This window comes from Podarcis vaucheri (assembly GCF_965113315.1).
Source record: "Podarcis vaucheri genome assembly, chromosome: 2".
Classification (NCBI taxonomy): domain Eukaryota; kingdom Metazoa; phylum Chordata; class Lepidosauria; order Squamata; family Lacertidae; genus Podarcis; species Podarcis vaucheri.
In genome coordinates this window covers 104055084-104072116 of record NC_138760.1, presented here as the reverse complement: position 1 = coordinate 104072116, position 17033 = coordinate 104055084, and the positions used below count along the sequence as shown (strand labels likewise).

At 44.7% G+C, this 17033-nt stretch overlaps 2 protein-coding genes across 3 annotated transcripts in view; both read left to right on the top strand.

Moving 5' to 3' along the window:
• The window catches only part of TAFA1 (TAFA chemokine like family member 1), a 355184-nt gene that overhangs the window by 2857 nt on the left and 335294 nt on the right, over window positions 1–17033 (top strand). For both annotated transcript variants that reach the window (XM_082210866.1, XM_082210865.1), the window contains exon 2: window positions 624–744. In XM_082210866.1, the coding sequence (XP_082066992.1) occupies window positions 633–744 (112 nt within the window). In that variant the 5' untranslated portion in view covers window positions 624–632. The remainder of the gene's footprint in view (window positions 1–623; window positions 745–17033) is intronic.
• The window catches only part of LOC309524847 (monocarboxylate transporter 2-like), a 685265-nt gene that overhangs the window by 613859 nt on the left and 54373 nt on the right, over window positions 1–17033 (top strand). The window lies entirely within an intron of this gene.

Below are 17033 nucleotides of genomic sequence, written 5' to 3'. Positions count from 1 at the left end.
GTCCATTTCCATTGACTAGGAAGGCGTGAATGGCACCCTGCGATGGCACCCACTACGTCCCACGTTGTTGCTATTTTGCAGGATGGATTCACTCTCAAAAATCTTGTACGCCCAAGCGATTTGCTTGCATGCTTTGCGCGCCCATATCACGAAACAGAGTTACTCATTGGAGATATACTTGCCTAGAGTGTTTCTGATCACACCTTGAAAGTGCAATTAAAGAATGAAATGGAGCGTGGATTTCTTAGCTCCTGCCTTAAGACTGTCCCATGGAACTGACACGTCCGTCGTGACACGAGCTTTGGTAGGCTTAGACCTCCTCCATCAGCTGCACCTTGGTTTCCTGTTAACCTTGGGCTTCTTTTAGCACTGCTTTCATTTATGCCCCTGAATTATTAAAAGTTAATCTCGAAGCAGGCAGCTTCCTTGCATTCCTTTGGACGCACTCCTTTGTCACATGACAACTGGCAGTCTGGAGGAAAGGGGGGGGGGAATTGAGGTGGGGAAACATCCCCCCCTCTATCTTCCTTCCAACATGGTCCAGATGCACATAGCATCCGAATGGAAGCAGAATGTGGATTCACTTGCAGTGGGTGCTAATTGTTGTCTACTATTTCCTTTAGAGAACGGCCATGGTCTCTGCAATGTCCTGGGTCCTGTATTTGTGGATAAGTGCCTGTGCCATGCTGCTCTGTCAGGGCTCACTTCACCACACCTTCCAGCAGCATCCTCTGCACAGACCAGGTAGGACCAGTTACAAAGATGCTCCTCTGTGCAGCCTCATGTATGAGCCTATACTGTATATTGATGCAATGGGGATTAATCTGTTCCACCCCTGACATTCTACGAGCTGCTTCATTGCATGACAATGAAATCAACCAAATATTTGCTCTCCTGCCGTGGAAAATCACAACCTATTTATTTTTTTGGGGGGGAGGGGTGTGTGTTTCTGTCAGTTTCCTCAAATTGGCATGGGAAAGCTCTTTAGATTATACTGTGGATTCTTTTTGCACTGTGTGGTAAGAGAATAAGATTTCTTTCTCCTGTGGAGAAATCCTGCAGTTATATAACTTTGAGCACTTTTATTTCCTGTACATTTGCGAATTGAGGCACAAGTCTCCCCTCCCTGCAAGAAAAAGAAAAGACAGGGGGCCCAATGTTTGCATTCAGATGAGAAAAGGACAGATAATAACATGCCTATTTTAGTAACTTATTTTCTCTTACATCTGTGGATGGAGACAAAAAACTCAAAACACCCACCTACCAATAACTATGCATTATCCTTTACTGCCACATGCAGGGTGAATTCTAGAATGTGGGGAGACCCACTTGGCAATGTTGCAGCACAATCTCAGCCCTTTTACTCAGAAGTATGTCCCCCTGTATTCGGTGATGTTTATGCCCTGGTAAATGTGTTTAGGATTGCAACCTAAGCCATGTCTCCAGGAAGCCCCTTAATTCAAGCCTTATGTAACCACTTATTGTTCCTGGGATGGTTATGCCAAGTGTAAACGATGCTGCAACATGGCCTGCATTTTTGTCAAACGCTGCTATTTGTGATCGTGGTGAACGTATGATAAGGCGAACGGTATTTCTGGTGGTAAAGCATGTCATGTTTCCAAGGATGCTCCATGGCTGAAAGGTGCAAAAAAAGAGGATTTTGGTGTCGGTAATAGAAATTGATTAAGGTAAGATTGCGTCTAAGGCATTGTGTCGCATTGACATTCCTCAGATGGAAATCAACAATGTAATATTTCAAAGCTGACCATTCATTTGGAACTTGCTTCATGGGCTTACTGTCCAGGAAATGACCCATGTGCATACAATGCAATATGAGAAGGCTGATGAACTGGCCACTGCTCATAGGATGTGGTGAGCTTCCCACCCCCCTTTTCTCTCTCTTAGAGTTTCAAAGATGAAATGTGTGTAGTGATGATGGGTAATCATGCTCTGCAGATTTTGAGAATATCACTTTTGGCTCCAATAGATGTCAACGTCTTTATTCAATCTGATGTGGGTGAGGAAAAGGGTTCCTTTTTCTTCATAGCTGTCCTTCAGACCTGGAAGTAATAGCTTAAGAATCTTAGAAACAAAAGGGAAGGTTTGCCCAAAAGTATTGCGGTGAAATTGCTCATTGATAGCTTCCTCTAGATACAGCCCTTGAATCAGAGTTGCACAGGAGCACAGTTCTACTCTTATGTCTTATATACCCATGTCATTCTGTGTGTTGTGGATCTCCTATACATTTTGCTCTAGGGTGCGCAATCGATTGCTTCACTAACTGTCATTGTAATTGATTGGCGGCAGGTAGGACAACCGGTATGCATGTCTTCCTCTCAGAGCCATCAAGAGAAGGAAACAAAGCACCCACTGAAACAGAAAGGTGCCAGCTATCTGCCACCAATGGCAGCACAATGGGCAAACAAGCCACTGTATGTATAAATAGTCAAAGGGAAAATGCAATCTCATTTTTGCACAATCAGTTGAAACAAGTGACATGATGAGAAAAAAAGAAAGGAAAGAGGGATAGACCTTCCGGTGGCTGGCAGCATTTGCCTAAGCTTGAAAAATCACCTCCTTTATGAAGCTAGAAGAGCATGGCGTGGGGTGCATACAAAGTATTGGGGAAAATGGGAAATATGACATATCTTTCGCAGGGGCTGTGATACAGAGTGAAGGCTTTACAGCTGCCTCATCACCTGCTTAGGAACAGCAGAGCTTTCCCTCTTGCGAGACTTTCTGAGGCAGGCAGCCTGCACCCTACATGAGTAAGATTGATGGTCTTCTGAGCCCAGGCAGGCAATTTCAGTCTCTCAAGAAATAAGCCACTACGTTGACAGATGAGTGGAATTTGATGGAAATGCTCACCATTGATTCAGGTTGTTCCATGTCTGGATAGGAGAAGATACACTGAGAGTCCTTTAGGAAGACAGAGTTAGAGGTTCTTATGAGATTTCTTTTGTCACAATACAGAAATTCTATCTATCATCTATCTATCTATCTATCTATCTATCTAATCTGTGAATTTGTCGTCTTATTTGAGAATGCAAGTGGTGGTGGTTGGGGAGTGTTGCACAACATGAAGAAAAAGGAAATGGAAATGTGTTAATGATGAAAATGAGCAGAGTTTTTAATATATTCAGCTGCAGTCCTCAAGCGATTGCTATTTTTCATATTTATATTATTAGGAATGCATCATTTACTTTGAGTTAGCCACTTTGAGTTAGCCACTGTTTAAGGAAGATTAAAACACTGCATCAAGAAGGGGGGGAAGAGTGAATAAAAACTGGAGAAGATGAATCGATGCATAATTTTCTAATTTCATACTGTTGTACTAGAAGGCCTTTTCTATTTTTAATAAGGTGAAAACACACACAACTGTAATTAATTGTCTAGCATACCTCCACCCCAACTATCACAATCTCCCAGCACTTTATGGCGGTTCAGTCCATAATTCTTGGTGGGGGTCTTTAATAATAATAATAATAATAATAATAATAATTTATTATTTGTACCCCGCCCATCTGGCTGGGTTTCCCCAGCCACTCTGGGCGGCTTCCACAGAAACCAAAAAAACATTAAAATATCATACATTAAAAGCTTCCCTGAATAGGGCCGCCTTAAGATGTTTTCTGAATGTCAGGTAGTTTTCCATCACCTTGACATCCGATGGGAGGGCATTCCACAGGGCGGGCGCCACCACCGAAAAGGCCCTCTGCCTGGTTCCCTGTAGCTTCGCTTCTCGCAATGAGGGAACCGCCAGAAGGCCCTCGGCGCTGGACCTCAGTGTCCGGGCAGAACGATGGGGGTGGAGACGCTCCTTCAGGTATACTGGGCCGAAGCCGTTTAGGGCTTTAAAGGTCAACACCAACACTTTGAATTGTGCTCGGAAACGTACTGGGAGCCAATGTAGGTCTTTCAAGACCGGTGTTATGTGGTCTCGGCGGCCGCCCCCAGTCACCAGTCTAGCTGCCGCATTCTGGATTAGTTGTAGTTTCCGAGTCACCTTCAAAGGTAGCCCCACGTAGAGCGCATTGCAGTAGTCCAAGCGGGAGATAACTAGAGCATGCACCACTCTGGCCAGACAGTCAGCGGGCAGGTAGGGTCTCAGCCTGCGTACCAGGTGGAGTTGGTAGACAGCTGCCCTGGATACAGAATTGACCTGTGCCTCCATGGACAGCTGTGAGTCCAAAATGACTCCCAGGCTACGCACCTGGTCCTTCAGGGGCACAGTTACCCCATTCAGGACCAGGGAGTCCTCCACACCAGCCCGCCCCCTGTCCCCCAAAAACAGTACTTCTGTCTTGTCAGGATTCAACTTCAATCCATTAGCCGCCATCCATCCTCCAACCGCCTCCAGGCACTCACACAGGACCTTCACCGCCTTCACTTTAATTTGTATGAGGCCTTCCAAATAATTTTTAAAAGCTTGACAAGAGCGAGGGGAAATTAAGGAAGACAAGTCTCACTATGTCTTCAACCTCCTTGACTTGATAAATGGAAGATCTCCTTTAAAGACCACAGTGTGCAGCATTTTAAATATCACATGATTTAGTGGACTTAATCTATTGCTCTTGAATTTGGCTTTAAATAGCGCTGCATAGAGAAACCATTTCTCCAAGTGGATGGCTAGGTTGGTGATATTGAAACTAAGAACATGGGGAATATGGTGAGTTTAAATGTTTTTTTGCTAGGTTTAAAAGTACAAAGACATGTGGCCCTTATCCAGGGAATCCCAGGGTGCCACTGGCTGATGCCCTGCCAGTGCTGTTCTGGTGGTTCTACAAAACAAGCTTGGACAGGAGATTTGGGTGATGTCACACATGCTTCTCTACAGCCATGTGGAGTGTAATTTGATTTCCTTAACTATTGCCTTGTTTTGTGCTTGGACTAGTTTCTTCACCTTGATTGCTGCCCCTGCCTGGAAGCTATAAAAGCAAATGATTATGGGTTGTATCCAACCACCTTGTCCCGTCCAGACACTTCCCTCTCCAGCAGAACTTCCCTCTCCTCCCACCATATGCATATGTTCAGGTAACTCCCCCCAACACTTGGGAGGAGATCTGGGGGTTCCATGGGGAGATGAGGAGGGACGGGAAGTTCTTTTGCATAAGCTGAAGTCCTTGCACCAATGGGACACTTCGTTGGATGCAACTCAAAACTTTTTTTTGTGGTGGTGTGGGGAGAGAGTTTATGGCAGCACAGGCGTTAACTGTCCCAGGACTGCGCCACTGTAAGGCATTTCTGACATGAATCATATGCTCTAGAACAGCAATGTCCAACTGGTCGACCGCGATCGACAGGTAGATCGTCAGGGTGCTCCCGGTTGATCGCAGGAGATAAAAAAGTGATTGGCTGGTTTCCTATGAGTGAGCATGCTGCGCTGCGCCCCTGGTGCTGTGTTCCATTGCTGGCACCGTCACTGCTTAGAAAGGTTGAATTCCCTGCATCGGCGTCAGAGTGTGGGAAGGATAGAGGGCAGCAGAATTTTGTGCTAGTGATTTTATGCAATCTTCACCCCAAAAAGCTTAATAACTCTTCTCAGCCCCCTAAAAGAAGCTTAACAACTTGTGCCAGCCCTTCCTAAAAGAAAGCTCCACAATGCTGGCCATTATTTCCCCCCAAAAGCTCAAGAACTCTGGCCTCTCCCCCCCCCAAAAAAAAGCTCAGCAGCTCTGGTCTCACCCCCTAAAGAAAGCTCAACAACAATGACAATTGGTAGATCAATGCCAGTTTTATTATACTCAGAGTAGATAGCAGTCTCTAGAGAGTTGGATGTGCCTGCTCTAGAAGTTCCAGATTAGAATGTTACTAGTGATCTGAAAAGGGCCCCAAACAAATATGAACTCATGTGAATTGAGTTTTCTTGGGCATTCTTTGTCCAGATGGCTATAGCATTTTCCTCTTTCTTGTCCTCTCCTGCACACCTGTGCCACTTCAGCATGGCATGGAGATGGAACACATCATAAAGGTCAATTTGGAAGGTGGTGCATTGTGATGTTTGATGCATTGTGATATTCAACCAGTTGTTGTCACATCATTTAAGAGCCCAGGAAGGGATAGAAAGTGACTCTTTACAAGCTTGGTGTAAGCAATCCTAACAAGAATTGTGAGACATCCAGCGTAGGCATCAATCTTACTATAAAATAGGTGTGTTTGATGAATTGAGTCTTTGTCATTTCTGAAATGAAGTACCCCAATCCAAAGCTCCCAAACTGATGTGAGGATTAGAATGTAGATCTAACATTCTTTGAAAGTAAGATAGGATGGAAATAGGCTGAGTCACCTGTAGGCTGTAGAGTGATAAACTTGGTGTGGTGATGGGGGGGGGGTACTGCTTTGGTTGCTACTACATTATGCATTTTTGTGTTTTTATATTGTAAACCACCCTGTGATCCTTGGATGAAGGGTGGCAAAGAAATTTAATAAATAATAACAAGCAACATGAATAGAGCATACTCTAAAATCCCAACGCAGAAGGTGAAACCTCCTGGTGCAATCGTGGGAATTCTCCACCTCACATACAGAATGTTCTCCTGGTTAAATAAGAGGCTGAAGATGGTTTGTGGAACTGATTTGGACTGTGTGAATTAGCTCTTACAATTAAGTGCAAGATATTTGCATTTTTGTATTGTTTATGTATTGCATTTTAGTCACACATCAGAGTATTTGCAATTCAGGTTTCAACCCAATCTCTTCCAATGGCCTCTATTTACCAGAACCCATCTGAATATTCTGATGCCTGCTAAATCATTTCCCCATTTCTTGGGCTTCTCATGGATTCATTTCACAAATAGTTCATCTGAACTGCTAGAGAGACTCTGCAGGTTTCAACCAACTCCTCCAGAGCCCTAGAAATGAGTGGGTTGGATGCTTGAGAACACAAAGTTGCAAAACTGCAACGGACCCAGAGTCATTGTATTTTTAAATCATCATGGCCATACAAAGGCTTTCTAATACAGGGGGAAAAGGTGTGTGTGGAAAACGAGAATGATTCTGCTGAAGATATGTGCAATGCTACACAGCAAGCATGTAAAGCTTCAAGTAGAAAGGCAAATCTACAAGGAGTGACAACTACCAAGGGATGTTAGAAATAAAAGGGCAAGGAACATGAAGGGGAATGTGAGGCTGCTACTCACTAAAAATGAATAAACTAGGACAAATGACTTTAATTTCTTCGCTTCAGTCCCAAATAGAGTAACAAGACGTTTCACAAACAGTTTTCAAGTATCACAAGGATAACATCTCAGAAGCCAAATTTACCTTTAAACCTGACTATAGCTCCAAATTGTTCACCTGTGATGTCAAAAATACTGGTGTCCTGGCAGTGGGTAGCAGGAGCAGAACTAAATCAGAGGCAGACCCTTGACAGTTATTTTGTGGTGGGGGGAGTGAGATTGTGTGTATTGTGGATGGGGGAGCAATACTTCCAGCTTTGGAACCAGCATACCTCTGAATGCTAGCTGCTGGGGGAGAGCAGACCAAACTATTCCTTTGTGATGTCCCTTTGAGCATCCTTCAGACATCTGGTTGTCTCCTGTTGGACGCAATGTAATGGTCTAGATGGATCTTTGATCTGCTCCAGCTAAGTCTAGAGCCAGAACAAAATTGGGCAGGCCAAAATTGAATCAAAGGCAGAATCTGGTGACACCAGCAATCCTGGCCAGCTGCTGTGCTTGAAGTGGCTTATCAGGGTTCATCAGCATCCTATAGGTGCTGATGCCTCTTGGGCTCTTCCTCCCCTTTTTCCTGGTCATGGGCTTATGTGACTAGCATAACACAAAGCCATGGTTTAATAACCTTAATAAACCATGGTTTAATAAAGGTAAAAGGTAAAGGGACCCCTGACCATTAGGCCCAATCGTGACTGACTCTAGGGTTGCGGTGCTCATCTTGCTTTATTGGCTGAGGGAGCCAGCGTACAGCTTCCGGGTCATGTGGCCAGCATGAGTAAGCCACTTCTGGTGAACCAGAGCAGGTATGCCGTTTACCTTACCGCCGGAGCGGTACCCATTTATCTACTTGCACTTTGACGTGTTTTCGAACTGCTAGGTTGGCAGGAGCTGGGACCGAGCAACGGGAGCTCACCCCATCGTGGGGATTCGAACCGCCGACCTTCTGATCGACAAGTCCTAGGCTCTGTGGTTTAACTCACAGCACCACCTGCGTCCCATACCATGCAATAAAAGGGATCACTGGGTGTATTTCCTCTCAAGACACATATAACTTCTTCCTTTTAGTTACCAGGATGGTTTGATCTTTTCTCCTCCTTCAGTTTTAGTGTTATGGTTTTTGTTCCCCCCCCCCCGTTTTTAATGTTTCCCTTTCCAGCCTGTCATGAAACTGAGATTCGCTAAGAGCAAGGTTTCTGCCTTCTTCTGGGATTTCACATCTTCCCCTAACTTCAAATGCTATAAACAGAGTCATTCTCTGGAGCCAAACTTAGTTTAGCATTAAAACAGTGCCGGAGACTCCTTAATGTGCTTTGGGCAGAGAGCTGCTGCACACTTGGGCTGCAGTGGACATCGGATCTACTTTTTTTGAGTTTTGTCCAGAGGGACCTTGGGAAGGAATGCGAGTAAAATAGTAAACAAAGTGGCAGCAGAGCATGGAGTACATTTTTGTGGCCTATAAACTGAGGGGGAAATGAAAAGGGTTAATGGGACATAGCTCTGGAGTATCCTTTCCAAGATTGAAATAAAGAGTTGTCTTCAACGTAGCATGAAAGTGAACATCCCATCAGTGCAAGAATGGAACATTCTCCCACGCTCCTCTACCTGTGTGACCTGATATCTGTTCTGGGTTCCCTCCAACCCTCTAGAGCAGTTTGGGGGATGTTGTAGTGGGGAGAAGAGGAGAGAAATCCCATTGCACTCGCACTAATCCTTGTACTCAAGCAAGAATTCAGTTGAATACCACCCACAGTGTCCTAATGGGCTAGCTAGCCTCTGTATAAGGAAATGGGCTCTTCATTCCGAAAAGGAGAACATTGGGTGTGTAGAAAACCAGCCAATGCCCTAGATTCTCTTCCCAATGTTTCGCCAGCTCAGCCTTTGCCAGCTCAGTGGGCACCAGATCTTGGACGGCAGTTCCTATCATCCCCAGCCAGCATGCACACTGATGGGAACTGTAGCGCAGCAACATCTGGAGAATACCAGGCTGGTGAAGGCTGCCTGCACTCCATCTTGCTTCTCTCCCCCTGCCATTTGCCGGACAATGGCTCCCCAGTTGCAGGGAACTCTCGCTCCATTCTACTTTCTGCAGAATCACTGAGTAGAGAAGGACATCTCATCTGGACATGCAGCTGGGCTCCTAAACCAGTCAAATGTGGGAGTTTCTCCACATTTCTCAATGATGTTAGACTATAGTTAACTTAGGGTTAGGTCCAATGGACAGCAGTCAAACCGACAACCTTGGAGTCATCAGCACCATGCTCTAACCAGTCAGGCATGCTTTCTTAGTGTCAGACTGAATTCCTACATATTAAGATTAAAGACTTACAGTAAATTCAGATGTAATTATCCCAATCTGGACCAGGAATGAAATGAGCCACATGTCCATGCAGTTCCTTCCTTCCTTCCCCTCACACATCCAGTTTCAGTAACTATTTCATAGAATCATAGAGTTAGAAGAGACCACAAGGGCCATCGAGTCCAACCCCCTGCCAAGCAGGAAACACCATCAGAGCACTCCTGACATATGGTTGTCAAGCCTCTGCTTAAAGACCTCCAAAGAAGGAGACTCCACCACACTCCTTGGCAGCAAATTCCACTGTCGAACAGCTCTTACTGTCAGGAAGTTCTTCCTAATGTTTAGGTGGAATCTTCTTTCTTGTAGTTTGGATCCATTGCTCTGTGTCCGCTTCTCTGGAGCAGCAGAAAACAACCTTTCTCCCTCCTCTATGTGACATCCTTTTATATATTTGAACATGGCTATCATATCACCCCTTAACCTCCTCTTCTCCAGGCTAAACATGCCCAGCTCCCTTAGCTGTTCCTCATAAGGCATCATTTCCAGGCCTTTGACCATTTTGGTTGCCCTCCTAGTTTCCTGTGCCATCTTCTGGGAAACTATGGTTTGAGAGCTCCCTGCAAATCAGATACAGATCCAGGATCAGGATTGTGGCATCTGAACTCAGCCTTTAAGATACCTCTTGTTGTAACCCGGCTAAACTCTGGCCTCACAGGTCACTCTCCTACTCAGTATGAGGGACAGATCAAGTCAATGAGACGGTGACATTCTGAACCTTGTGGCTCTCAATATCTCCTTGGTGGCCTTGACTACCGATGAAGTCAAGAAATAGCTTCCAGAAATTTACAGGGACATCAAAGGGTGGTGTACTTTATCAGAATTTGCAGAATTAAATGCCTGGAGATGCTAACATTTTTAAATGCAGTTTGTTACTTGTAGTAAAACAAGGTAGAATTTACCATTTCTTCAGTACCCCTCCAAAGAGGGTATGCTGCACCCACAAATATCCCACAATAGTAAGAATACCTAAAATAATAGATACGTAGATCATTGTATTCCTTCTGCACAGTGTTCATGCTTAAAGATGTAAATAAAGTCTCTTCACTGAATATTTGTTGTTGTTGTTGATTTAAGGTGGAATTTCCACCTTAAGTCTATCTGTCATCTACCTATCTACCTACCTATCTATATCTATCTATCTATCATCTATCTATCATCTATCTATCTATCTATCTATCTATCTATCTATCTATCTATCTATCTATCTATCTATCTATCATCTATCTATCTATCTATATCTATCATCTCCCTACCTACCTACCTTCATATCATTTATCACAATTATATTCTACCTTTTCTCCAAGAAGTTCAAGGTCTCCCCCCACAAAAAAGTATTTGGGCTTTTTTTAATTATTATTTTTACAGTATTTTTTAATTTTTTTAAAAGAAAATTGCCCTAGTTGCCATATGCCTGGGTTTTTCCGGGCGTTTTGCGTATTTGGCAAAAATCCGCCCAGATACTATTTTCACAGTCCGATTCCCGGATGTGTCTTGGAAAACCTGGGCCTATGGCAGTCCTAGGGCAGTTCTCTTCCTGCCAATTTGATCCTGACAACAAGCCCTATGAGGTAGGTGAGGCAGAGGGACTCTGACTGGCTCAAGGTCACCCAGGGAGTTTCATGCCTGAGCAGGGATTTGAATCGTGGCCTCCCAGATCCTAGAGCACAGCTTTCCAAACTGTGTGTCACGACACATTAGTGTGTCAGCTGCAGTGTGTAGGTTTGTTGCGCGAACACTCCCCATGCTCCTCCTAGGGCTGGAAAGAGGTTAGTTGGACTTCCAGCTTGCTAGTACAGTGGTACCTCTGGTTACAAACTAAATTTGTTCCAGAGGTCTGTTCTTACCTGAAACTGTTCTTAGCTAGAGGCGTGCTTTTGCTAATGGGGCCTCTTGCTGCCGCTGCGCCGCCAGCACACGATTTCCATTCTCTTCCTGGGGCAAAGGTCTCACCTCGAGGTAACTCTCCTAGGTTAGCGGAGTTTGTAACCTGAAGCGTTTGTAACCTGAGGTGTTTGTAACTCAAAGTACCACTGTATAGCTGAATTACTGTGTTGCAAAATGACGCATGTCTAAAAAGTGTGTCACCAACTTGAAAAGTTTGGAAAGCTCTGTCCTAGAGCTACAATCCAACCACGATGCCACACTGCCTTTTTTCTTATCAATTCCCCCTTTTGCCACCGCTACGTCTTCGGTTACCCCCCCCCCCCCACCCACAGCATGGAGAAACCCATGTTGCTCTTATTTCTCAGTCAACTTGATTTGGCTACATAGCCACCGTAACTCAACTTTTGAGTTTGCTATTAGAACACACAATTAATATGTATCAAACTATCCTCGCAGTTTTGATGCAGTTGACTGTGAATGAGGCTTGAGCATCTTGATCTATCTAGATGGTGGCAGCTCTTTCAAAACATGTGCAAAAGTCTTCCCATTTCTGACTTCAATGACTTCTTTGGATTCAGTGTTTGTCTCACGTATCTTGAGTCTAAATTTGAGCAAGGCAAAAGATCTTTAGACCCTCTTTTGAAGTTACTGCGGATTAAATGAGATCAGCATCTTTCCCCTGCAGTCTCTAAAATATTTCTGACATCCTGTTATATTTGCAGAAAGGAAGCATACTGTTGAATAAAAGCGAGAAAGCCAAGTAATCTTATTTATGTGTAACTACATTGATTGACCATGGAATGACTCTGGCAGATTTTAGCCAAGGATTATATCTGTGGCTACAGGGGGCCGGGGAGAGAATCCTATTATCACGTCTTAAATAGCAGCAACATTATTTGCCTGAAGAGACTGGGGTCACAGAACATTCAAACGTGAGGAGCTCTAGATCTGAGTTGCTAGGCTGTATGGGTCATCGTCCTAAAACACTAAACCCCTCTGCCCTATTACCCATTTAGGATGTAATCCTGACCTCCTCCCTATCCCCACTGCTAAGTTTGACTTATTTACTTATGTCTTTTCTATATACCACCCAGTGGCGTAGCGTGGGGGGTGCGGGGGGGGGGGTGCGGCCGCACCGGGCGCAACATCTGGGGGTTAGGGTTAGGGGGCGCAAATCCACAGGTTAGGGGGCGCAAATCCACGGGTTAGGGGGCGCAAATTACTTGCCTTGCCCTGGGTGCTGACAACCCACGCTACGCCACTGATACCACCTCCTCCTTCAAGGAGCTCAGTGTGGTATAAATGGTTCTCCCCTCCCCACTTTACTCTCACACCAACCCTGTGAGGTACGTTAGGCTGAGTGAAAGTGAAAGTGACTGGCCCAAGGTTGCCCAGCGAGCTTCATGGTTGAGTGGGGATTCAAACCCTGGTCTCTCAGGTCACTATAACCATTACCCTTTCTGCCAGTGTATGTTCTGCTGGGTTGTCAGGTCATGTGATTAAGCTGAACTGACTTAGGATCCAGCCTAAGCCCCCATCCCTTACCTGCTCCTGCTCCCACCACTCCCCTGGACTGCCCATTTTTCCGGGTTTATGCATCTGCTGGCCCAGCTCAGGGAGCATAGCACCATTTGAGCTGAGATGAGGTATAACAGTGTAGCCTAAGTTGTGCCAGGAATCAGTTGTCTGAGCTAGAGATCTTCTGGATCCTCACATGCTCACCCCAGCAGATCTTGGGTTGGGGTTGAACCCTGCATTTCCAACTTCTCCTTAATCTGCCTGTCTTTCTTCCTGTACATATGGCTAGGAAATAGCCACACTTTCCGTGTGGAATGCTACACCTCAAGAAAAAGATGGGAGACTTCCCTTCCTCCTTTCCTATTCATTTACTGTGCCAGGGAATAGTGCAGAAGCAGTGGTGGCAGATATATCCCTTCTGAGTGAGACATCTTGTGCATCAATGCATACATAGACATGCCAGCAGGCATATCCTTTCCAGAAGACAATCAGGCAGGGCAAAGCAGGCTGGATGGTTGCAATGTTTGTATATGAAAAATGCTTGCAGCTTCTGTAGAGATTGGGAGCAAACTTGCTTGGGATATGCTGTCACATAGTCCACTGTGCGTTCAGTCTGATTTATTTTTAGCCTTGTCTCTCCTTTAGGATCCCCTGACCCTTTGAGAATTGTAAGAACAAAATCAACACGGAGGTTTTGCCCTAATGCCTCGCCCTGCCTTAGTTGTCTCCCTGACTGTCAAAATCGAGATTGCAACCTGCTTGGGGCAGTAACCTGCCACAGATACTGAACCCAACACCCTGTGTGCCTGGAATTTCTAGGAGGGACCAGTGCTAGAGCAACAGTTTGCATGAAGAAGCTGCCAGGTTCAGCTCACTCCATTTCCACGTAGCAGGTGGAATGGGGAAGACCTCTGCCTGATTTTTTTCCTAGACATCTGAAGACAGCCCTGTTTTGGGAAGCTTTTAACGTTTGATGTTGTTGTTTTCCTGTATTTTTGTTGGAAGCTTCCCAGAGGGGCTGGAGCAGCCAGTGAGATGGGTAGGGTAGAGGAAATAAGTTGTTGTTGTTGTTGTTACAGCACTGCCATCCAGAGTTGTTGATAATGAGTTAGATAGATGGGCAGAGCAACCCAAACTGAAGGAAGTCACTGTAATTAAATTACAGTGGTGCCTCGCAAGACGAAATTAATTCGTTCCGTGAGTTTTTTCGTCTAGCGAATTTTTCATCTTGCGAAGCACGAAATCCCATAGGAATGCATTGAAATTCAATTAATGCGTTCCTATGGTCAAAAAAAGTCCAAACAAAGCCAAATTTGGTACAATAAGAGTTTATTAAGTGCTCTTTAAAGTCACACATACTGTAAAGAGCATTTCAAAAATTGAAGGAACAATAAATTAAGTTTCTAAACATGACAGAAAAACATTTAAAAATCAACAAAGTGTACAGTACATTTTCGAAGACTCTGGGGGACAACTCGAAGAAGGTTCCTCTTCCACTCTTTGCTTCTTGCTGAAGAACCCCCTCCTCAACTGTTCCCCCAGCCACCCACCACACAGAAATTCAAATCCAGATTTTTTTAAAAAAACAGCAGAGTGGCCCAATGGTCACAGAAAATCATACAAATGCAGAAAAAACACACACAAGCTTCCAGATTCTTGCAAACCCCTCCTCAACTGTTCCCCCAGCCACCCACCACACAGAAATTCAAATCCAGAATTTTTTTAAAGAAACAGCAGAGTGGCCCAATGGTCACAGAAAATCATAAAAATGCAGAAAAAAACACACAAGCTTCCAGATTCTTGCAAACCCCTCCCCAACACCAAGTCCTTGAATTCCAAACACCCCAACCCAAAATCCAACCCCCCCAAAAAAGTTTTAAAAGTTTAAAAGAAGTTTTGGAAAAGCTTCAAAAATCACCAAAGTCTTCAAAAACCTCAAAAAAGGCTACCACACCGTGTTCTATGAGTTGCTCCTCGAAGTCAAGTTGCAACTGTATTAACGGTGTGAAGAAAAAGGAAACAAACTTGCAAGACGTTTTTATTTTTCGTCTTGCGAAGCAAGCCCATAGGGAAATTCGTCTTGCGAAGCAGCTCAAAAAAACAGAAAACCCTTTCGTCTAGCAAGTTTTCCGTCTTGCAAGGCATTCGTCTTGTGGGGCACCACTGTATTCTGATGTAACTTAGGTAAAGGTAAAGGGACCCCTGACCATTAGGTCCAGTCGTGGCCGACTCTGGGGTTGCGGCGCTCATCTTGCTTTATTGGTCGAGGGAGCCGGCGTACAGCTTCCAGGTCATGTGGCCAGCATGACTAAGCCGCTTCTGGTGAACCAGAGCAGTACACGGAAATGCCATTTACCTTCCCGCCGGAGCTGTACTTATTTATCTACTTGCACTTTGACGTGCTTTCGAACTGCTAGGTTGGCAGGAGCAGGGACCGAGCAATGGGAGCTCACCACATCACAGGGATTTGAACCGCCGACCTTCTGATCGGCAAGTCCTAGGCTCTGTGGTTTAACCCACAGCGCAACCCGTGTCCCTTACCCATATTCTAAACTCCAGTTAGGATCGTGTGTATTGCTGGCCTGAGCCTGGCAGAGGGAATACTGGTATTTAAAACAGTATCAATGGTGATGCTCTGTCTCCACAGCAATAGCTGTGCTTCTGAATACCAGTTGCTGGAAACTGCAGGAAGGGAGATTGCTCTTTGCTCAGGTCCTGCTTACAGGTTTCCCACAGGCATCTGGTTGGTCACTGTGAGAACAGGAGGCTGGACTAGATGGGTCATTGGCCTGACCCAGCAAGCGCTTCTTATACTTGCCTTTACACCAATGTAACTTCCACTGCATTGCTAGGTCATTGACTGAGCTGAATGAAGTTTGGTATATGGTCTCCCACTGCCCTGTCCTAGCTCAACCATTCCCCCAGAATGCCCTTTTTGGGGGACATGACTGGGACGGAGGACTTCTGCCAGCATAGACCTTATGCACTTATTCCAAACCCTACTCAGCCTGGTGGAATTTGAGTTGGATTGCTCCCAAAAAGTCTGGCAAACAGTTCCTATTGTTCCTACAGTTTTCCTATACTTTCCTGTGTTCCTGCATTTTATGTATTAATCTATTTTATGTATAGATTAAGCAGTATATAACCTTAGCTACAACAATCAATCAAAAATTGATTGTGGTTTGAAAGGACTGGAAATTGCGATCTTTGCCACCAGAGCTCTTTGGCTATATACCCATTGGAACTTTGTTCCTTTTTTTAGAAAATAAAAAGCTCTTGTTCTGATATCTGACGGATATTCCAAAATTTGCAGATTGACCAGACATTAGGGGGGTTGATCAGATTTGGATGAATCCCAGCTCCCAAGATGGAACAGGGGTCCCATGGAGGGACTTTCGGCTTGTCAGACATGAAGCAAGAGCTGTGCAAAGTGACACAAGTTGAAGTGGATACCCATGAAACACTTTGAGGTGTCTTTGCAACCTAGATATAAAATAATACTTCAACCAAGTGTCTGCCACAAGGCCAAGTTGGGATGATGGAGGAAGGAAGGAAGAACACCAAAGTGGGAATTTGGCTGAGAGACAGCTCTATTCTGACTCATAGGTCAAGGTTAGAATCAGAAGGAATGATTTTACCCAGAAAGCAAATCCCTTTTAGTTATTTCCACTAAAAATCAATTCTTAAGTTGCCTAGCACAAAAGCCCCTGGACTTATTTGCCTGCATTTTGGCAGATTTCTTTGGCAGTAGTATTGATCTCATATAATCAATTTTCATACCAATGTCCTATAAAACATATGGGGAGATTAAGTGACTCCTTTTTAAATCCACCCTTGGGGGGAAATCACTGTAGTGAACCCTTCTGAAATTTGGCATGTGCCTTACCTTCAGAAAGAGTGGGGTTGCCTGCAAATTTCATCAAATCACACACCAAAATTAAATCGCTATTGGCGTTTCTTTCTTTTAACAAAACAAACTTTAGAAACGTGCCTAGCATCAATGCTCCTCGACGCACTGGCCTGCAATTTGGCAAGCTTTATCCACTCTGGAGGGAGACTGGTATGCCTGCAAAAAACAGTTGTTTCCATTTTTAAAAATC